The sequence below is a fragment of the Oncorhynchus nerka genome, linkage group LG3, assembly GCF_034236695.1.
Source record: "Oncorhynchus nerka isolate Pitt River linkage group LG3, Oner_Uvic_2.0, whole genome shotgun sequence".
Taxonomy (NCBI): Eukaryota; Metazoa; Chordata; class Actinopteri; order Salmoniformes; family Salmonidae; genus Oncorhynchus; species Oncorhynchus nerka.
Window position 1 is genome coordinate 671,016 of NC_088398.1, and position 23,333 is coordinate 694,348.

The following is a 23,333-nucleotide window of genomic DNA, read 5'->3' on the forward strand; positions in this document are numbered from 1 at the left end:
TTAAGTGGGAGAACTTGCACAATTGGTGGCTGACTAAATACTTTTTGCCCCACTGTATATGTGTATGAACCGGTTTAGCTAACGTAGGCTAATGCGAGACATATTTGATATTGGCAGAAGGCTTAAATTCTTGTTAATCTAACTGCACTGTCCAATGAGAATAACAGATCTATAAGTCACATTTCTAGCAACGCCTCCTCCCTTTCATGTGGACGAAACGTTCTATGACTCTGTCATACAGTACATGCTTTTAGTTTTTGTTGTCCTAGGCTACCTGGCAAAATGCTTGCTCGCTAGCCTAACTTGCTCTCATGGGAAATAATGAGCCAGCTGGTTAACATTAGCCTTCTACATCTGGCTACGTATTGAACTTCCATCCTCTCAGGCAAGAGACACTATACATTTTATGGTTGGATCAGAATCGCTGTCATAATCATTGGCCAGTATGGAGAATTAAGTAAAACCACAAGCCCAAATCCCTATCTTCATCCATGGCTAATTTAGGACAATTTTAGCTAGCTAGTCACTGGAGGACAACAACACAACAAGATTCAAATTGTTTCTGGATATGACATGATGTGATGTGATTGGACTGCAGCCAAATCCAAACTGGCTTCCTTGACACTTTTTTGGGTGTGCCAGGACCATTCACAGTTGAGCTCACTAGGTTTAGTTCAACACTGATTGGCTATTATTTTATAAGTGTTTATCAAGGGAGACCAAATGCTTGCTAGCTTCCCTTGCATTCGATATTACACATACAGAGAGGCGCTGTTTTGCACAATCAGTTGCTTTCCATAGTGTGAGGATACATTCAACCTCTTGCGAAATGAAGGACAATTATTTATTTTGTTATTGGCCAATATTGGGGGGGGAAGACTGGCTTCCATCCATGAATACATAGCACTGCTGACTAATGGTGGGAAAATACCTCCCTCTTTTCCCTCCAATCACAGAACAACCATACATGTATTTATGCTCTCTCACAGCTCTCACACACTCATTCTCTGTTTCATACCACTCCATAAGGACATAACGGTTTGAAAAGAAGGGATTCCAGCTGTCGTTTGTCAAGTCGTTTCCTGAACTTGGCGTGGCTTTGGAACAACTTTGCTAAACACAGGGAAAGAGAGTGGGGGTGAAAGAGGGCAAAACAGAGGAGTTGAAACAGTCCAGTGAAAGAGGACAAGGATAACTCCAGTATCAGTACTCAAAATGGGTTGGTCTTGGGCTCTAGCGTGCTGGTGTGCATTAGTGCTGGTGTGCTCGTCTGAAGGTTTGTAGCTTACAAGGTTTTTGCATGTAGTCATCAGTTCTTTCTGTCCTTGTTTTATGTCCTGGTATGTGTTTATGGCTCCCCTTCTGTTTGTGCATGGTCTGTTAGAAGTGCACAGAAGAGGCCATTTTTATGCCCTATCAAGATCATGAAGAAAAACATTATTTGTTGGACGTGATACATTCCATTCCACCAGTTTAGTGTAGAACAACTTTGTCCAAGTCTACTAACAGTATAACTATTATTCTAGGTGTAACAAACATCTAGACTAGAGAATTCACACCATGTTAATTAAAGGTGCAATATGCAGAAGTTGCTCCGTAATTTCCTGCTTGATACAATTCAAATAGTTAGCCTCATTTCAGTTTGTGACAAAACAAGCAATGTATAGTGTTGAGAATCATTGTACCATCTAAACCGCTATGAAATACATTTTCAATAGGCAAAAATATTTGTATTTTTAGCTGTTTGAAGCTGGTATACAAAACCAGAGGCAAAAATGTAACTTAAAAAATGGGAATCATATAAATAGTACACTTATAACAGATCTTCCACTTCTTAGACTTGCTGTCAATGAGAATAACAGATCTATAAGTCACATTTCTATGTGAATTGGGTCACCCAAAAAGTTACATATTAGCTTTAAGTATTCTGATTTCATGATTTCCACAAATCTAAGTGGAAAACAACAGTACTGACATCACATGGTCAGAGTGCTATGGCTTATTTATTAACTAGTACGTGTGGGCGTGTGTGTTTACATTCTCTCATCCCTTCCACAGATAACAGATCCCTTCCTGACATGTTACAGAGACAGGCCTCCTTTGACAGAGAGGATTTCCTGCAAAGTTAGTGTGACATGTAGTGTGTGTGTGTGTGTGTGTGTGTGTGTGTGTGTGTGTGTGTGTGTGTGTGTGTGTGTGTGTGTGTGTGTGTGTGTGTGTGTTTCAATGCCCTCACAGTGCTGTGTGTATATTTGTCTTCCAGGGGTGATCACCGAGTACCCGGACACAGACTTTACACCTGGAGTTCGGCCAATGGCTGTGCCTCGCTCGGTTGGGCAGTCCTACCCCAGTGTCCTCTTCCCCCCCGGCCGGCCCTCCCATAAAAACCTCCAGGCCATCTGTCTCCATAGCAGCCATCGTCCGCGGTACCCTTCCTACTCCCTCCCCCGCAACGGCGGAGGCCACTTTAGTCGTCGAGCTGCAGCAGTCAACCGGGTAGAGTCCTGGTACAGCGCATGTTGCCATGGGAACGGGACACAGCAGGTCCAGGAAGTGACGCTGTGCTGCGTTACACAGGCGGTGAGTGTTTCTGCGGCAACATTGGATTCTGTCCTTTCGTGTTGTGTTGCGTTCAGTTCTGTTTAGGTCCATTCACTCCTAGTGTACCAACAGAACCACCTTCTAGGTGCACAGATGCAGTAGTGATGAGGACAGAGGATGCCCAGGGAAGATGAGACTCAGTAGAAGGAAAGCCCATACAGACACAACAGATTAGCCTTGGAGTCTATCTCTATAGCTGTGTAGCTGTGTAGAGGGGAAGGCATTCATGAGTCAGGCCCACTAAAGTTGTATCTTCACTATTTTAGGACTTCTTTTATCTCTATTTTTCATGTGTGAATTGATGTTTGTATATGTCACTTACAGTGGGAACAGACCCTGTCCACATTCTGTACTGAGGAGTCCGGATTGAAGATACTCCAACACCCCTGCTGCCAGAAGGAGGGCGAGGCCAGACTGAGCTGTTTCCATAGGGAAAACCCAGACCCCACCTACCTGCCGACCACCCCCATACCTGAACCTGGCTTCACCTTTAACCCCAACACTTGTCACAAGTAAGGGAGGGAGAGAGGTTTACTTTAGTTTTAGGGCAGGGCTGTTATGGTGACGGTATTACCGCCACACTGGTGGTTACGAGTCATGAGCGCAGTCAAATTCCACGTGACTGTTTAACGGTAACTAGGCTTCTCCAAAACTGCGCTCTGATGGTGCTGATGATCATTAGTAGAGTACCAAACTTGCTAACAGTCAGTTGCTAATGTGCTGGTACTCAGCACCGTACTGTCTCTCTAATCACTCTGACATCAATAGAAATGTAAATCGAAAATCGAATCAAACACTTCATGAGTGCCCATGAGCTCATGTTGCGTAACATTTCTATAGGCTAATCAATTGTGGGAATTTTTTGGGCCTCTTTTAAAAAGAGGATCCCATCAGCTTTCTATAGGCTAAGCCAACTATATTTATTTATCAACGTTCCTAATATTAAGCACATTGCTTCGCTTTTACAACAGGAGTATAGCCTACTTGGCTGCATGAATATTAACCATAGGAAATGCGCCCTCGATTTGCTATTTAAGTGTATTTACATCAAATCAAACTATATTTGTCACATGCGCAGAATACAACAAGTGTAGACTTTACTTTGAAATGCTTACTTACAAGCCCTTAACCAACAGTGCAGTTCAAAAATATTTACCATATAGACTAAAATAAAAAGTAATAATAAAAGGTAACACAATAAGAATAACAATAATGAGGTTATGTACCAGGGGCACCGGTACTAAGTCAGTGTGTGGGGGTACAGGTTAGTTGAGGTAATTTGTGCATGTACAGTTGAAGTCGGAAGTTTACATACACTTAGGTTGGAGTCATTAAAACTAATTTCAACCACTCCACAAATGTATTGTTAACAAACTATAGTTTGGGCAAGTCGGTTAGGACATCTACTTTTGTGCATGACACAAGTAATTTTTCCAACAATTGTTTACAGACAGATTATTTCACTGTATCACAATTCCAGTTGGTCAGAAGTTTACATACACTAAGTTGACTGTGCCTTTAAACAGCTTGGAAAATTCCAGAAAATGATGTCATGGCTTTAGAAGCTTCTGATAGGCTAATTGACATCATTTATGTCAATTGGAGGTGTACCTGTGGATGTATTTCAAGGCCTACCTTCAAACTCAGTGCCTCTTTGCTTGACATCATGGGAAAATCCAAAGAAATCAGCCAAGAACTCAGAAAAAAAATGGAGACCTCCACAAGTCTGGTTCATCCTTGAGAGCAATTTCCAAACACTTGAAGGTACCATGTTCATCTGTACAAACAATAGTACGCAAGTATAAACACCATGGGACCACGCAGCCATCATACTGCTCAGGAAGGAGACGCGATCTGTCTCCTAGAGATTTTGGTGCACGTATTTTGGTGCAAAAGTGCAAATCAAATCAAATGGATTTATATAGCCCTTCGTACATCAGCTGATATCTCAAAGTGCTGTACAGAAATCCAGCCTAAAACCCCAAACAGCAAGCAATGCAGGTGTTGAAGCACGTTGGCTAGGAAAACTCCCGAGAAAGGCCAAAACCTAGGAAGAAACCTAGAGAGGAACCAGGCTATGAGGGGTGGCCAGTCCTCTTCTGGCTGTGCCGGGTGGAGATTATAACAGAACATGGCCAAGATGTTCAAATGTTCATAAATGACCAGCATGGTCAAATAATAGGTCTGGGACAGGTAGCACGTCCGGTGAACAGGTCAGGATTCTATAGCTGCAGGCAGAACAGTTGAAACTGGAGCAGCAGCACGGCCAGGTGGACTGGGGACAGCAAGGAGTCATCATGCCAGGTAGTCCTGAGGCATGGTCCTAGGGCTCAGGTCCTCCGAGAGAGGGAAAGAAAGAGAGAAAGAGAGAATTAGAGAGAGTATACTTAAATTCACACAGGACACCGGATAAGACTGGAGAAGTACTCCAGATATAACAAACTGACCCTAGCCCCCGACACTTACTACTGCAGCATAAATACTGGAGGCTGAGACAGGAGGGGTCAGGAGACACTGTGGCCCCATCCAATGATACCCCCGGACAGGGCCAAACAGGAAGTATATAACCCCACCCACTTTGCCAAAGCACAGCCCCCACACCACTAGAGGGATACATTCAACCACCAACTTACCATCCTGAGACAAGGCCGAGTATAGCCCACAAAGATCTCCGCCACGGCACAACCCAAGGGGGGGCAACCCAGACAGGAAGATCACATCAGTGACTCAACCCACTCAAGTGACGCACCCCTGCTATGGACGGCATGAAAGAGCACCAGTAAGCCAGTGACTCAGCCCCTGTAATAGGGTTAGAGGCAGAGAATCTCAGTGGATAGAGGGAAACCGGCCAGGCAGAGACAGCAAGGGCGGTTCATTGCTCCAGAGCCTTTCCGTTCACCTTCACACTCCTGGGCCAGACTACACTCAATCACAGTACCCACTGAAGAGATGAGTCTTCAGTAAAGACTTAAAGGTTGAGACAGAGTTTGCATCTCTCACATGGGTAGGCAGACCATTCCATAAAAATGGAGCTCTATAGGAGAAAGCCCTGCCTCCAGCTGTTTGCTTAGAAATTCTAGGGACAATTAGGAGGCCTGCGTCTTGTGACCGTAACGTACGTGTAGGTATGTACGGCAGGACCAAATCAGAGATATAGGTAGGAGCAAGCCCATGTAATGCTTTGTAGGTTAGCAGTAAAACCTTGAAATCAGCCCTTGCCTTGACAGGATGCCAGTGTAGGGAGGCTAGCACTGGAGTAATATGATCCAATTCTAGCAGCCGTATTTAGCACTAACTGAAGTTTATTTAGTGCTTTATCCGGGTAGCTGGAAAGTAGAGCATTGCAGTAGTCTAACCTAGAAGTAACAAAAGCATGGATACATTTTTCTGCATCATTTTTGGACAGAAAGTTTCAGATTTTTGCAATGTTACGTAGATGGAAAAAAGCTGTCCTTGAAACAGTCTTGATATGTTCGTCAAAAGAGAGATCAGGGTCCAGAGTAACGCCGAGGTCCTTCACAGTTTTATTTGAGACGACTGTACAACCATTAAGATTAATTGTCAGATTCAAGAGAAGATCTCTTTGTTTCTTGGGACCTAGAACAAGCATATCTGTTTTGTCCAAGTAGAAATTTTGCAGCCATCCACTTCCTTATGTCTGAAACACAGGCTTCTAGCGAGGGCAATTTTGGGACTTCACCATGTTTCATTGAAATGTGAAGCTGTAAGTCATCCGCATAGCAGTGAAAGTTAACATTATGTTTTCGAATGACATCCCCAAGAGGTAAAATATATAGTGAAAACAATAGTGGTCCTAAAACAGAACCTTGAGGAACACCGACATTTACAGTTGATTTGTCAGAGGACAAACCATTCACAGAGACAAACTGATATCTTTCCGACAGATAAGATCTAAACCAGGCCAGAACTTGTCCATGTAGACCAATTTGGGTTTCCCCAATCTCTCCAAAAGAATGTGGTGATCGATGGTATCAAAAGCAGCACTACGGTCTAGGAGAACGAGGACAGATGCAGAGCTTTGGTCTGATGCCATTACCCTGTTACTCCTACCCCCTACTTTTTCAAACATTCTGTTAAAAATCGCGCAACATTTCAGCGCCCTGCTACTCATGCCAGGAATATAGTATATGCATATGATTAGTATGTGTGGATAGAAAACACTCAGACGTTTATAAAACTGGTTAAATCACGGCTGTGACTATAACAGAACGTGCATTTTCATCGAAAAGTGCAGGAAAATCTTATCACTGAAAATGGAAAAATATATCCCTGCGCGACTTGAACCCATTGATAAAGGTGAACCACATTTAATGGGGCTGAGGTTGCAATACCTACAGCTTCCACACGATGTCTAGAGTCTTGTCATTTGCCTACTCTTTGTTTCTTGGTCAAACAGATGCAAGGCAGCCCAGTTCTTCAGGTCTCGGACCGGATATTTTGGTTGAGATTTACCCGGACAGTATTTTCAGACGGACAGCTATAGAATATACTTCGTCTTGTGATTAATTTGATCGCTTATTAACGTTTACTAATACCTAAAGTTGCATTACAAAAGTATTTCGAAGTGTTTTGTGAAAGTTTATCGTCGACTTTTTTAATTTAAAAAAATGACGTTACGTTATAAGACGCTATTTTTTTCCGTTTATCACACAGTCTTCATAGATCGATATCTAGGCTATATATGGACCGATTTAATCGAAAAAAAGACCCAATAGTGATTATGGGACATCTAGGAGTGCCAACAAAGAAGATGGTCAAAGGTAATGAATGTTTTATATTTTATTGTGCGGTTTGTGTAGCGCCGACTATGCTAATTATTTTGTTTACGTCCCCTGCGGGTCTTTTGGGGTGTTACATGCTATCAGATAATAGCTTCTCATGATTTCGCCGAAAAAGCATTTTAAAAATCTGACTTGTTGCCTGGATTCACAACGAGTGTAGCTTTAATTCAATACCCTGCATGTGTATTTTAATGAACGTTTGAGTTTTAACTAGTACTATTAGCATTTAGCGTAGCGTATTTGCATTTCCAGATCTCTAGATGGGACGCCAGCGTGCCAGGTAGGAGCAAGAGGTTACAAGGTAATTTACCACCTTCACAAGTGCAGTCTCAGTGCTAAAACCAGACTGAAGCATTTCGTATACATTGTTTGTCTTCAGGAAGGCAGTGAGTTGCTGCGCAACAGCCTTTTCTAAACATTTTGAGAGGAATGGAAGATTCGATGTAAGCCGATTATTATTTTTATTTTTTCTGGGTCAAGGTTTGGCTTTTTCAAGAGAAGCTTTATTACTGCCACTTTTAGTGAGTTTGGTACACATCCGGTGGATAGAGAGCCATTTATTATGTCAATCCCAGATCAACAGCAAAGGACCATAGGACATATTCCAGTCTGTGCTAGCAAAACAGTCCTGAGTGAGTCACTGGTACTTCCTGCTTTAGTTTTTGCTTGTAAGCAGGACTCGGGAGGATAGAATTATGGTCAGATTTGCCAAATGGAGGGTGGAAGAGAGCTTTGTATGCATCTCTGTGTGTGAAGCAAAGGTGGTCTAGGACTTTTTTTTCTCTGGTTGCACGTGTCATGTTAAAAATTTGGTAAAACTGATTTAAGTTTGCCTGCATTAAAGTCCCCGGCCACAAGGAGCACCGCTTCTGGGTGAGCATTTTCTTCTTTGCTTATGGCCTTATAGAGTTGGTTGAGAGCGGTCTTAGTGCCAGCTTCGTTCTGTGGTGTTAAGTAGACAGTTACGTATAATATAGATGAGAACTCTCTTGGTAGATAGTGTGGTCTACAGCTTATCATAAGGTACTCTACCTCAGGAGAGCAATACCTCGAGACTCCTTTAATATTAGACATCGCGCACCAGCTGTTATTAGACACACACCCTCACCCCTCGTCTTACCAGAGGTAACGTCTCTGTTCTGCCGGTGCATGGAAAATCCCGCTAGCTCTATATTGTCCATATTGTCATTCAGCCACGTCTCGTGAAACATAAGATGTTACAGCTTTTAATGTCCCCTTGGTAGGATAATCTTAATTGTAGGTTATCCATTATATTTTCCAATGATTGCACGTTAGCAAGAAGAACAGATGGCAGTGTGAGTTTACTCGCTCGCCTACTGATTCTCAGAAAGATGCCCGATCTGCAGCACCTTTTCCTGCGTCTTTTCTTCACACAATAGCCGGGGATCTGGTCCTGTTCCAATGAAAGCAAGATATCCTTCTCGTCGGACTCATTAAAGGAAAAGTTTATTCCAGTCCGTGGTGAGTAATCGCTGTTCTGTCCAGAAGTTATTTTTGGTCATAAGAGATGGTAGCAGCAACATCATGTACACAATGAGTAAAAAAAACAAGTTACTCAAACTGCAAAAAAACGAACAAAAAAGCACAATTGGTCGGGAGAAAGTAAAACATCAGCCATGTTCTTCGGCACCATCTTCATAGAGTATGTATTACATTTATTCTTCCCCCTGCCCCTATTCTGATAGCTGCATGATAATAATCCAAACTAATTTCATACATATAATATTTAGTATTAGTGATGCACCGATATTACATTTTTGGCCGATACCGATATTCAATATTTTCCTTGCCCAAAAAAAAAAAAAAAAACCGATACCGATATTACATTTTTGGCAGATAGCGATATTCAATATTTTCCTTGCCCAAAAAAACCTCAGTGCAAGACTGTCTCTACAGTCCATAGTTCGAATCCAGGCTGTATCATATCCGGCCGTGATTGGGAGTCCCATAGGGCGGCGCACAATTGGCCCTGCGTTGTCCAGGCCGTCATTGTAAATAAGAATTCTTTCTTAACTGACTTGCCTAGTTAAATAAAGGTTACACACACCCCACACTGACCAAAATGTTATTTTGTTGGCATTTATGTCTGTCCCCACTACCAGTAAAACATAATCAAAACCTATTTCTTTCACTTATTTGCTGTGCTGTTTCGTTGTTAATATGTTCAGTCGTTTCAATCTCAACCAGGATTTCTATGGAACGCCGTTTGGGTCTTTGCGTGTCAAAAAAGATACACGTCTAATGACTCTATTTGACGTGTCAAATAACACAACATAATCTGTTTCGGTAGCTATAGATACCTAGCTAACTATATAGATACCTAGGTAACTATATAGATACCTAGCTAACTATATAGATACCTAGCTAACTATATAGATACCTAGCTAACTATATAGCTAGGTGGCATCTAAAATAACCCTAATTTATAAGACATTTCTTATTTGATTAATGTTAATGTTCAATTGCAATAGGCGAACAACATGTGTCAACCTAGCTAATACTTACAAGGATTCCTAAATCATTGCTAAGAATAATGAAAATGACAGCAGTTTTTACTGGTCATTGTGTTCAGGCTGGTTGAATTGGTGCTAGCTATGTACCAAGCTAAAGCTAGCTACCCCAGAAGTTGCGGTCGAACAAATTATGCTTTATTACCAATGCAGTATTGTAAACACATCGTTCGTGACCAGTGTTTGCTTGTTTGCAGACTTTTTTGTACAGCTTTGACAATGCTACTATATATTTTTTTTACACGCAAAGACTCAAGCGGCGTTCCATAGTATGTATGTCGTCAAGATAATAGCAGTGATGAGATTACTGTGTAACTCTGGTAGGGCAACGTCAGAAAAATAGCGCACTTGGTAGTGTTAACTGGTGCTCGACCAGTTGGCAAAAGCCAACATTACCAACGACAGAGAACGGTTGATTGTCAAGGGCAATGAATCCCATTATCTTGGCTTTAATGGATTTCACCTTTGAGTTGTCTTGCTGACATTTTTACTTGTTGACTGCTCGATCCACACAGCATACATTGTGGGCTAGTTTAGGAATGCTGTGTTGCACAAATAGTGCAAACTTTTACGTGGCGTCATTATGTCATGTACCTTCGTTATATAGGTGTGCACGCCTGCTTTGACATCGGTTTTGCACGTTTGGCGTTAAACTAGACATCGGCTGATACCGATGTTGGCATTTTTAGCTAATATCATCCGATTCCGATATGTTCACAATATATCGAGCATCCCTATTTAGTATATGTAAAGGCAAGATTGAACTAGTCTAATGGGTGACAATATTATAATATGTTAATCGTGCCCAGTATGTGCATAAGGCAAGAAACAGCGCATGCTTTTTTTTGTGCAACTTTTTCAAATCATAGTCGCGCATGTCATGTAGCCTAGCCCATAGGCCTATATGTTCTGACAAGGTTTGTATCATAACTAACCTGGCCAAATAACTCCAAACGCAGCCTGCAGGCCTAGAACCCCTGGGACACGTTAAGAGACCACATAGCCTACAGACCTAGAACCCCTGGGACGCGGTAAGTGACCACATAGCCTACAGGCCTAGAACCCCTGGGACACGGTAAGAGACCACATAGCCTACAGACCTAGAACCCCTGGGACACGGTAAGAGACCACATAGCCTACAGACCTAGAACCCCTGGGACACGGTTAGAGACCACATAGCCTACAGACCTAGAACCCCTGGGACACGGTAAGAGACCACATAGCCTACATACTTAGAACCCCTGGGACACAAGAGAGCACATAGCCTACAGAGCCTAGTGAAACATGTGTTCTTATAAACTCAGTCAGTGCGCAGTTGCGTGTGAAAACAGAGTTTTGACTGGTCATTATATAAAAGAGGATCCCATCTTTCTTGTGCTGATATATTTATGTCTCAATTCTTAAAATTAAGCACATTAATCTGCTTTACAACCGGTGTAGCCTAACTGGCATACATAGGCAGTGTGTGAGTTTCATATTTCAGGAAGATATTTTTCACTATAAAAATGCACCTTTTATAATAAAGCATAATGCTGTTTCTTATGTAAAATAGCCTACTATTGGAAATGTGATGAGTAGATTGGATGGTCATAATTTAGGCTAATAACGCATGGCTGAGCGTATATAGCATGGAATTTCCCAAAAAGCTTCCCACATTTTCAAACAGTCCGTTTTATATTTTCCAACGGGGCTATACATTTGGTTGAGTTGTTTGTTCTCGCCTTAGTAGCCTCGTTTCACTGCCAAAAATAAAATTAAACCATCTATTGTTCAGCGAAATAACACAATGTCAAATACAGGTAGCCTAGTCAAATAATTAACATCCAATCACATTAACCGTTACTCTCTTGCGGGAATTCCACCAATGGTCCGTATATAGCCAAACGTAGCTTCTGCTCATTCCGTTTGCTCAAAAATGGTTCAAAAGAAGTAAGGCCCGCGACCATAGAGACACATACCAACAGTACTACACCTGCACCTGTCGATGATGTAACGGTCGTCGTATGAAGGAGGTGTGGACCACAGCACAGCGTGGTAAGTGTTCATGTTATTTTTATTTAAACTGAACACAAAACAAAATAACAAAGAGAATGAACGAAAACGAAACAGTCCTGTCAGGTGCAGAAACACAAGACAGAAAACAACTACCCACAACCCATAGTGGGAAAACAGGCTGCCTAAGTATGGTTCTCAATCAGAGACAACGATTTACAGCTGCCTCTGATTGGGAGCCATACCAGGCAAAACACATAGAAATCTAACACACAGAACAAAACATAGAATGCCCACCCCAACTCACGCCCTCACCAAACTAAAATAGAGACATAAAAAAGGAACTAAGGTCAGGACGTGACAGACGACACAAGTTGTTCAGCTTCCACGAGCACATCCAATGCTAGCATCAGTAATTCTACATTTGTTGTTAGCCCAGCAAGCATGGACACTGACAGTTGTGAATCTGATGCAGCCGAAGAGCTACTGCCCCTTACCCAGGAAAGCACCGAACAACAGACAGGGATATTGGACCATCGTAGAGGTGCAAATACGACTACATTGATTTGGGGTTCACGTACACTACCATTAAAAAGTTTTGGTCACTTAGAATTATCCTGGGTTTTGAAAGAAAAGCTCATTGTTTTGTCAATTAAAATAACATAAACATTTTCAGAAATACAGTGCAGACATTGTTAATGTTGTAAATAACTATTGTCGCTGGAAATGGCTGGTCTTTCATGGAATGTCTACATAGGCATACAGAGGCCCATTATCAGCAACCATCACTCCTATGTTCCAATGGCACGTTGTGTTAGCTAATCCAAATGTATAATTAAAAAAGGCTAATTGATCATTAGAAAACCCTTTTGAAATTATGTTAGCACAGCTGAAAACTGTTGTCCTGATTAAAGAAGCAATAAAACTGGCATTCTTTAGACTAGTTGAATATCTGGAGCATCAGCATTTGTGGGTTCGATTACAGGCTCAAAATGACCAGAAACAAAACTTTCTTCTGAAACTCATCAGTATATTCTTGTTCTGATAAATGAAGGCTAATAACAATGTCTACACTGTATTTCTGATACATTTTATGTTATTTTAATGGACAGAAATGTGCTTTCTTTCAAAAACAAGGACATTTAAGTGACCTCAAACTTTTGAACAGTAGTGTATACTGGGAGTAGTGCCTTACCTCAGCCACAGTGTGTTATATGTGCAAAAGTACTATCTTACAACTCAATGAAACTGTAACGGCATTCCTCCTCCTCAGAAGAGGAGGAGAAGCGAGAAGGATCGGAGGACCAATGCGCAGCGTGGGAAGTGTCCATAACGTTTATTTTAAGATATAAACTGAACACTATGAAATATAAAACAATAAACGTGAACATGAACGAAAACTGAAACAGTACCGTGAGGCAACAAACACTCACACGGAAACAAACACCCACAAACCAAAAGTGAAACCCAGGATACCTAAGTATGATTCTCAATCAGAGACAACTAACGACACCTGCCTCTGATTGAGAACCATACTAGGCTGAACTCAAAACCCTAACATAGAAAAACACACATAGACTCCCCACCCCAACTCACGCCCTGACCATACTAAATAAAGACAAAACAAAGGAAATAAAGGTCAGAACGTGACAGTACCCCCCCAAAGGTGCGGACTCCGGCCGCAAAACCTGAACCTATAGGGGAGGGTCTGGGTGGGCATCTGTCCGCGGTGGCGGCTCTGGCGCGGGACGTGGACCCCACTTCACCACAGTTTTTTCCGCCTCCTGAACTGCCCCAGTGGCCTCTTATGAGCGGCGACCCTCGCCGCCGACCTCCGACTGGGGACCCTAGCCATGGGTCCCGAATGGACGGGAGACTCCGGCAGGGCCGGACAGGCGGGAGACTCCGGCAGCTCTGGAGTGAAGGGCGATTCTGGCATCGCCTGCCTGACTGACAGATCTGGCGGCTCCTGGCTGGCTGGCGACTCTGGCGGCTCCTGGCTGGCTGACGGCTCTGGCGGCTCCTGCCTGACTGACAGCTCTTGTGGCTCCTGGCTGGCTGACGGCTCTGGTGGCTCAGGACAGACGGGAGACTGGCGGCTCAGGACAGACGGGAGACTCTGGCAGCTCAGGACAGACGGGAGACTCTGGCGGCTCAGGACAGACGGGAGACTCTGGCGGCTCAGGACAGACGGGAGACTTTGACAGCGCTGGGCAGGAGGAAGGCTCTGGCAGTGCTGGACAGGCGGGAGCACCTGTAGGGAGAAGACAGAGAGACAGCGTGGTGCGGGGGGCTGCCACCGGAGGGCTGGTGAGTGGAGGTGGCACTGGGTAGACCGGACCGTGCAGGCGCACTGGAGCTCTTGAGCACCGAGCCTTCCCAACCTTACCTGGTTGAATGCTTCCCGTAGCCAGGCCAGTGCGGCGAGGTGGAATAGCCCGCACTGGACTGTGCTGGCGAACCGGGGACACCATGCGTAAGGCTGGTGCCATGTATTAGCACATTCCATGCCATTCTACTACACTTTATATATGACTGGAGACATTATCAAAATCTTTTTTGAATAGGACAAATTAAAGGGTAGTCTATTCTGCTGACAGTGACAAAAATATCAATTAAAAACGACATTGTCCATGTAATAGGCCTACGAGAAGGGAGTATATCAAAATGTCATCAATATACACCACCACACTCTCCACCGTACTAGCACCAACGGAAACCCCTAAACACCTACCTGAGCACTCTCGCGACCACCCCGTGAGAGCCCTCTGCGGCCAAGAAACTGTGGGGTTATGACAAGCTAACCAGAGTAGGCCCAGCACCATGGGAAATGCAGGAGAGTCAATAAGGAAGAGACTAATTCTCTCCTTGTGACCCCCCTGCGTCACCATGCCCAAAGGAGTGGTGACCTCCTTAATCAACCCTGACCCTAATGGTCGATTATCTAAGGCGTGAACGGGGAAAGGCACAGCCACGGAAACAATGGGGATCCCTAAACTATAGGCTCACGCTCTATCAATAAAATTCCCAACCGTGCCTCAATCGACGAGTGCCTTATGCTGGGAATGTCCCTGGCAGTTCGCAGCCTTTCTATCCTATTCCTGGGGCAGGGAGAGACGAATCCCACTGGGACCAGGAGGGAGAGGGGCGCTCAGAGGAGACCCCGGTTGTGCTGGTGGAGGTGCTGGAAGAACTCCCTGTCTCTCCCAGTGGTCCATAGTTTGGACAACGCAGTCCATGGCGGTGCCAAGAAGGCGGAGCATTGCTGCGTGCTCCCGGACGCGCTCCTCCACCCCTATACCCGGGGTACCTGCTCCTGCTGACTCCATAGTCAGGTAGGTGATTCTGTAAGGGGTGCGTACTGGCGGCAGAGAAGTCAGACGCAGGAGAGCAAAAACTGTGTTTCCCAAACGGCGCAGTTTAATAACAAAAAATCCACCGGAAAACAGAACAATCAAATAATGGGTACATAACCCGACGCACACCAGGATAGAAGTGCACAAGCACTTACAATAAACAGTCACCGACAAGGACATGAGGGGGAACAGAGGGTTAAAAACACAACATGTAATTGATGGGATTGGAACCAAGTGTGATGGAAGACAAAACCAAAGGAAAATTAAAAGAGGATCAGCGATGGCTAGAAGGTCGGTGACTTCGACCGCCGAACGCCGCCCGAACAAGGAGAGGGACCAACTTCGGCGTAAGTCGGAGGAGGAAATTATTGTCCAAAAACAAACTTTAAAGTATTACTGAAAAATTGTGAATATGCGCTATGTGCACTCACCAAGGATATTGCTGTTGCTCTGGCTGGTGCCAATAATTCTGTTGTATAATTCTATTCTGTTGTTTGTTTAATTGAGAATTTTGATAACTAAAAGACAGATTAGTCCATTCATTGTCTTCTCTTTACAGCGATAACCATTTTCTGTCCAAAATGTTTTCCCGCAATTGTATTTTGAAATATTGCGATATGCCTGGCTTGGCCTCTACTTTCACAGATAGTCACCAGAGCCGTCAGCCACTCAACAATAATCTGCCCAAATTGCACGTTGCCTTTCCTTCCAACTGTAGGCAAGTCTATTTAAAACAATCCACAAAAAATAAATATCCTCTGTGGCCAAATCATGCTTTAGTAGCCTATTTTGAGTGATTTAATGTATTTCTGTATAGACAGGAGTAGGCTAATTAGGCTATATAATTTTGGCAATTTAATTCAATTTACTTTCGCAAAAGCTTATCCTAGCCTTCAGGATGCGCTGCCTATGCTTGCATTTTAAAACCTACAGTAAGTGCACATAACCTCCATTCGCTATTCACTAATGAAGTGCAGGCTACGGATTACATGCATTTGTTTTGTGGAGCATTCTAATCAAAAGTAATTTCACACATATTGGTAGGCTACATGTACACACCAGATTAAATTGAGAATAGTCTGATGGGTGAGAATATGATCAAGTGCTTGTCAAATTGTGAATGAGAGACTGATGAAGTGTGTGCAGCCTGTGGAAGAAACAGAGCAGAGCACATAACTTTCATGTATTTTCTTATTCAAATCATCATTAGTCACATCATGCAGCCTTAGAATGTATCAAAACATATAGCCAGTCAAAGGTTTGGACACCTACTCATTCCAGGGTCTTAATTTTTTATTTGACTATTTTCTACATTGTAGAATAATAGTGAGAAAAAAAAATCTCAACTATGAAATAACACATATGGAATCATGTAGTAAACAACAAAGTGTTAAATAAATCAAAATATATTTTATATTTGAGATTCTTCAAAGTAGCCACCCTTTGCATTGATGACAGCTTTGCACACTCTTGGCATTCTCTCAACTAGCTTCATTAGGAACGCTTTTAAAACAGTCTTGAAGGAGTTCCCACATATGCTGAGCACTTATTTGGCTGCTTTTCCTTCACTCTGCGGTCCAAATCATCTCAAACCATCTCAGTTGGGTTGAGGTCGGCTGATTGTGGAGGCCAGGTCATCTAATGCAGCACTCCATCAATTTCCTTCTTGGTCAAACAGCCCTTACACAGCCTGGAGGTGTGTTTTGGGTCATTGTCCTGTACGCCATCCAGGTGGGATGGCGGATCGCCACAGAATGCTGTGGTAGCCATGCTGGTTAAGTGTGCCTTGAATTCTAAAAACATCACTGACAGTGTCACCAGCAAAGCACCCCCACACCGTCACACCACATTCTCCATGCGTCACGGTAGGAACCACAAATGCAGAGATTATCCGTTCACCTACTCTGTGTCTCACAACGACACGGCGGTTGGAACCAAAAATCTCAAATTTGGACTCATCAGACCAAAGGACAGATTTTCACCGGTCTAATGTCCATGTCTTGTGTTCCTTGGCCCATCAAGTCTCTTCTTCTTATTGGTGTCCTTTAGTAGTGGTTTATTTGAGGCAATTCGACCATGAATACCTGATTCAGGGAGTCTCCACTGAACAGTTGATGTTCAGATGTGTCTGTTACTAGAACTCTGTGAAGCATTTATTTGGGCTGCAATTTCTGAGGCTGGTAACTCTAATGAACATATCATCTACAGCAGAGGTAACTCTGGGTCTTCCTTTCCTGTGGCGGTCCTCATGAGAGCCAGTTTCATCATAGCGCTTGATGGCTTTTGCGACTGCACTTGAAGAAACTTTTAAAGTTCTTGAAATGTTCCAGATTGATTGGCCTTCATGTCTTAAAGTAATGATGGACTGTTGTTTGTCTTTGCTTATATGAGCTGTTCTTGTCATAATATGGACTTGGCCTTTTACCAAATATGGCTATCTTCTGTATACCACCCCTACCTTGTCACAACACAACTGATTGGCTCAAACGCATCAAGGCACACCTGTTAATTTAAATGCATTCCAGATGACAACCTCATGAAGCTGGCTGAGAGAATGCTAAGAATGTGCAAAGCTGTAATCAAGGCATAGGGTGTCTACTTTGAAGAATATCAAATATATTTTGATTTGCTTAACACTTTTTTGGTTACTGCATGATTCCATATGTGGTATTTCATAGTTTTGCTGTCTTCACTATTATTCTATAATGTAGAAAATAGTTTAAAAAAAATAAAGAAAACCCCTGAATGAGTAGGTGTGTCCAAACCTTTGACTGGTACTGTATATCACAACTAAAGATGCATTAACAACAAAACATTAAGCATACAGGAGGACCTGTTTCTTTGTTAACCGCTCAACACAGAATAGCAGCATGTGTTCACTCCCTCAAATCATTTGGAGAAAATATCCTTTCTATTTTATTCAGGACAACTCAGATTATGCTATTCTGTTCTTCTGAAATAGACTACATTTTCATCATATCATGTTTTTTTAAACCTGTCTAAAATAAATAATGGATTTATTGTGATGGTGTAGGCTATATTAAATGGATTTATTAGACATCTTAAAATGTAGATGTTCCAAAGGTCTGCATCAGTGGCTTGTAAACTGTGTGTGTAAGCCAGGAGATGCTAAACGTGTTGATGTTAATTAACGTCAATTACCATGAGACTGGCAGTCATTTGCATGACAATCACAGGCTGACAAAATGTCATGACCGCTACAGCCCTGGAAACTAATGACTACATGTATTGTGTCCTTTCCTCCCAGGTCCCAGTCTGGTCCATGTGCTGTCAGAGGGGAGAAGCACAAGAAGAGCCCCCAAGCTACTCCCAGAGACTCTGACATCAGCTTCCCCCCTGGACGCCCCACTTTCGACAACATCGGATTGGTCTGCTGCCTACACAACAGCCGACCCCTCTCCACCACCAAGTGCCTGCCACGTACAGGCTTTGGCTGGCTGGCCCGCCAATCAAAGGCCATGAACCGCCTGGAGAGAGGGTTCACACACTGCTGTAAGGGACTGGAGAATGTGCTACCCTGTGCTGAGGGAAAGGTAAGGCGTGTGTGTGTGTGTGTGTGTGTGTGTGTGTGTGTGTGTGTGTGTGTGTGTGTGTGTGTGTGTGTGTGTGTGTGTGTGTGTGTGTGTACAGTTCAAGTGTTGATCAATTCAAGTGCTTACAGAACATCTCTCCACATCTCTCTTAGTGGCGTGAGGTGCTTGACAGGTTCTGTGAGGAAGAGCAGAAGGAGAGGCCTCACAACTCCTCCTGTTGTGATGTGGGAGAAGGTGAGGACAGGTATACCTGTTTCTCCTCCCTCGCCCCTCATCCAGACTATGAACAAAAGCTTGACTCTGCCTCTGACGCACCACAGACCCACAACCTCGGACACATCTGTGAAACATACAAGATCATCAAGAAGTAAGGGTTTGTTTAGGTTTATTGTGTGTGTGTGTGTGTGTGTGTGTTTAATTTAACCTTTTTCCTCCTCAGTCACATTTTTATGCTGCCCAGCCCGATTGTTTATCTTTCTGGGTGACAGAACCAGACCTTTCAGAAAGGGTACATTTCACTGTAGTAGATGGTGACTGTAGCTGTTTCCATCCGACTGGCGACAGATTTTAAATTTGCGCATTTACCCACAAGTGGTGTGTTTCCACCAAACTGACTTGTATAGTGCTTTTTTGTAGTGCACACAAAATGTATTTTTTTCTTCATTTTTCTGAATAAAAATCTAAAGATCTGTAACGGTTTTCTTGAGTTGATGGGAGGCGGACGAATACGCAGCGTGGTTACTATTCATGGTTCTTTAATAAAGCAACTAAACATGAACAAACTAACAAAACAAGAAACGTGAAAAACCAAAACAGCCCTATCTGGTGCAAACACAGAGACAGGAACAATCACCCACAAAACCCAACACCAAACAGGCTACCTAAATATGGTTCCCAATCAGAGACAATGACTAACACCTGCCTCTGATTGAGAACCATATCAGGCCAAACACAGAAACAGACAAACTAGACACACAACATAGAATGCCCACTCAGATCACACCCTGACCAAACAAAACATAGAAACATACAAAGCAAACTATGGTCAGGGTGTGACAAGATCAGTGTGTTTCCATCATATTTCCAACTTTCCTGATAGATTTGTCACAGAAACGGTTGTTATAAATAGTAAATGTGCCAACTCTGGTCTTGGCACATTCGCTCGAGCCAACAACTAGCAGATACAGTGTGGGTAAGCTAGTCTACATGATGAGATGTATTATGGATAACAGCGACCAATATTTACATTTTTCAAATGGCAGTCAAGCATCAATCATAATGTCACCAGAATAAAACCTTCAATATTTACTGGAAAGGAGCATCACTGTGCATCTTCACCACCCTGTGAAGTTCATCATAACTTGTTTCATCTGTAGCCTAATAAACTGCATCGTTTCCTGAGTCGTAGTGGAAGGACCACACACCATATTATCGAGTGACTGCAAGTTTACGTGGATATGATGGTTATTATATCAATAGTTGCGCATAAAGGAATTTCCATCGCCATTTCTCACATAACTCATTTTACAGACGAAAAGATCCCACCATGTCAAACGAACAAATTATCTGTCAGTATTTATACAATTTTACAAAAAATTCCTGTTTCCATTACAGTTGTTGTGGTTTTATTTGATACGGTATGTCCTTACTTGCAATAAAACTGTGGATGGAAATGTGGTTAATGACATTAAAATTCCAGATTTGGATTTTATCAAAAAACATTACCAAAGGTTTAAAAACAATAGTATACAATAACTTTCACAAGTATCTTATTACAGCAGCTAGTTTAATCCAGGGACATTTGTACATATCTGTCTAACAAAGCCCTTTGACTGATTTGGTTTGATTATCGAGTAAAACAAAGATGTAGTATACTGAGATGATCTTGCAATCTGCTCTCTCAGCTTCCCTGTGGCTCTCCCTGTCCAGAACTTAGTGGACCAATGCTGCTCCCTGCCAGCAGACCAGAGAACTGCATGTGTTCAGATACAGGTGAGTTTGACACTTAATAATGCAGGTTCACTCAGACAACCCCATATCTCATATTAACCAGGTTGTCCCATTGGGATAAAAGGAACATGATTGGCCATCAAGTGTCTACAGGATCTTAGACTGAGAGTTAAGTTAGTTAGAAACAATCATTTTTATATTGTAACTCTTTGCATGTTGCAGGCTTTTTGATATTGTTGTTTTCATAACTTCTCTCTTTGACTGTGAACCCAGCTAGTGATGCTGTCGCAGACACGCTGTCTTGAGGGGAAGCCTTCCTCTTCCTCTGTCTTGCAGAAGTCCTGCCCTTCCTCCTCCTTCTCCCAGGACTCCCCTATTTGCCTCTCCAGACTGCTCATGAATGCCATCACCAAGGCAACCAAGTCCCCACACCTCAGAAAGAGGAAATTCCTCCTCACCTGATTTTGGTTTTACTCTGATGGCAGTGGGCCAATCCGAATTAGCGGTCAGGGCATTTCTGCAGTAGTCACTAGATAACCATGCCAGAAAGGAAACAATTGGCTAATACAGAAGAACTGTTGAGCAATTGCATGATTTAGTCAAACAGGGGTTAGGGTGTGGGTAAGAGTAAGCAGAATTTATAGTTAGAAAGTGCCATTTATTCCATATTTTCTAGCATGGCCAGATGACAACCAATTAATGTGATTTGTTTCGTAAAGCAGATATGTTTCAGATTTGTTAGTTGTATTTTTCATATAGCTCCAGAACTGCTAGTCCAGTTGTCCTGTTCTATTTCTAACATTTGAAATAAATCTTTATAGAATATGTCTTAATCATTTTGGAGTGAAGCACTGCCAGTTATTGTAATTTGTCATTATCTGACACATGAACAACATTGAAATGATTATTTGAATAAACTGACATGTTGATGGAAGTGGACTTTATGTTATAGTGACTGTGTGACTGACATGTTGATGGAAGTGGACTTTATGTTATAGTGACTGTGTGACTGACATGTATCCACTAAGTTAGTGTAGTAGAACTTGCATTAATAGAGACAGACAGGGTCCTCACTAGCTGTCACAGCCACAGAGTTTAGCCCAAAGCCTGGCAGATGGCGATATTGAGTGGTTTCATCTCACCGTCCAAAGGCATTGTATGAAGCCGGTTATATACACTTGTATCCCTGGTGGACCGGTTCTTACATGAAACATTCTCCATTCAGGCTGCAAAGGCATCGATTTCCTCCGTAATTTGATTTAATGGCGAGAAGGCAGAAAAAAAAACGGGGAAACTGCTTTCTTTATGAAACACTATTTTCTACCACCATGCCAAAGTGGCTAAGAATGTTAGTCCCAGATGTTGCATATTGCGTTCAGCCAATCAGGTTGCAGAAGTCTGTATACCTTACCCCAGTGACGCTGGGTCAGGACAGGAGAGTCTTCTCCACCTTTCTAAGCCTGTTATCGTACAGGCTCTTATCAGCTTGACTATGGTGTTTGTTACAGTTGATCTTTCCTTGGTACTGTAGTAGCTAGCCAGTTTGGGCCAGGTCATGAGAATAGACTGGTCTGTTTTGGTCCAACAATAACAAGCCTGATTGCTTTATGGGGATCTATGTCTGAATACAGGACTGCGAACTAAGCCAATGAACACACACATACAAATGATACAGGGTGTTCTCACTATATACAGTACCAGTCAAAAGTTTGGACACACCTACTCATTCAAGGGGTTTTCTTTATTTTGACTCTTTCTACATTGTAGAATAATAGTGAAGACATCAAAACTATGAAATAAGACACTATGAAATAATGTAGTAACCAACAAAGTGTTAAACAAATATATTTTATATTTGAGATTCTTCAAAGTAGCCACCCTTTGCCTTGATGACAGCTTTGCACACTCTTGGCATTCTCTCAACCAGCTTCATGAGGAATGCTTTTACAACAGTCTTGAAGGAGTTCCCACATATGCTGAGCACTCGTTGACTACAAATCATCCCAAACCATCTCAAATGGGTTGAGGTCGGCTGATTGTGGAGGCTAGGTCATCTGATGCAGCACTGATGCAGCACTCTCCTTCTAGCCCTTACACAGCCTGGAGGTGTGTTTTGGTTCATTGTCCTGTTGAAAAACAAATGATAGTCCCACTAAGAACAAACCAGATGTGATGGCGTATCACTGCAGAATGCTGTGGTAGCCATATTGGTTAACTGTGCCTTGAATTCTAAATAAATCACAGACAGTGTCACCAGCAAAGCACCATCACACCTCATCCTCCATGCTTCACGGTGGGAACTACACATGCGGAGATGATCTGTTCACCTACTCTGCGTCTCACAAAGACACGCCAGTTGGAACCAAAAATCTAAAATGTGGACTCATCAGACCTAAGGACAGATTTCCACTGGTCTAATGTCTTTTGCTATTTTTTCTTGGCCCAAGCAACTCTCTTCTTCTTATTGGTGTCCTTTAGTTGTGGTTTCTTTGCAGTAATTCGACCATAAAGGCCTGAATCACGCAGTCTCCTCTGAACAGTTGATAG

General features: G+C 42.8%; 1 protein-coding gene across 2 annotated transcripts; it reads left to right on the forward strand.

Moving 5' to 3' along the window:
• Positions 1 to 995: 995 nt before the first annotated feature.
• LOC135559593 (extracellular matrix protein 1-like) lies at positions 996 to 21,720 on the forward strand. 2 transcript variants are annotated; one of them, XM_065006806.1, is made up of 8 exons: positions 996 to 1,276; positions 2,059 to 2,124; positions 2,264 to 2,580; positions 2,926 to 3,113; positions 18,551 to 18,836; positions 18,989 to 19,203; positions 20,741 to 20,828; positions 21,060 to 21,720. In XM_065006806.1, exons 1-8 carry the CDS (start codon positions 1,216 to 1,218, stop codon positions 21,246 to 21,248), a joined length of 1,410 nt encoding a protein of 469 aa, XP_064862878.1. In that variant the 5' UTR covers positions 996 to 1,215; the 3' UTR covers positions 21,249 to 21,720. The 2 variants fall into 2 exon arrangements, with proteins under 2 accessions (XP_064862878.1, XP_064862882.1); XM_065006810.1 differs by lacking the exon at positions 2,059 to 2,124.
• Positions 21,721 to 23,333: the final 1,613 nt, after the last annotated feature.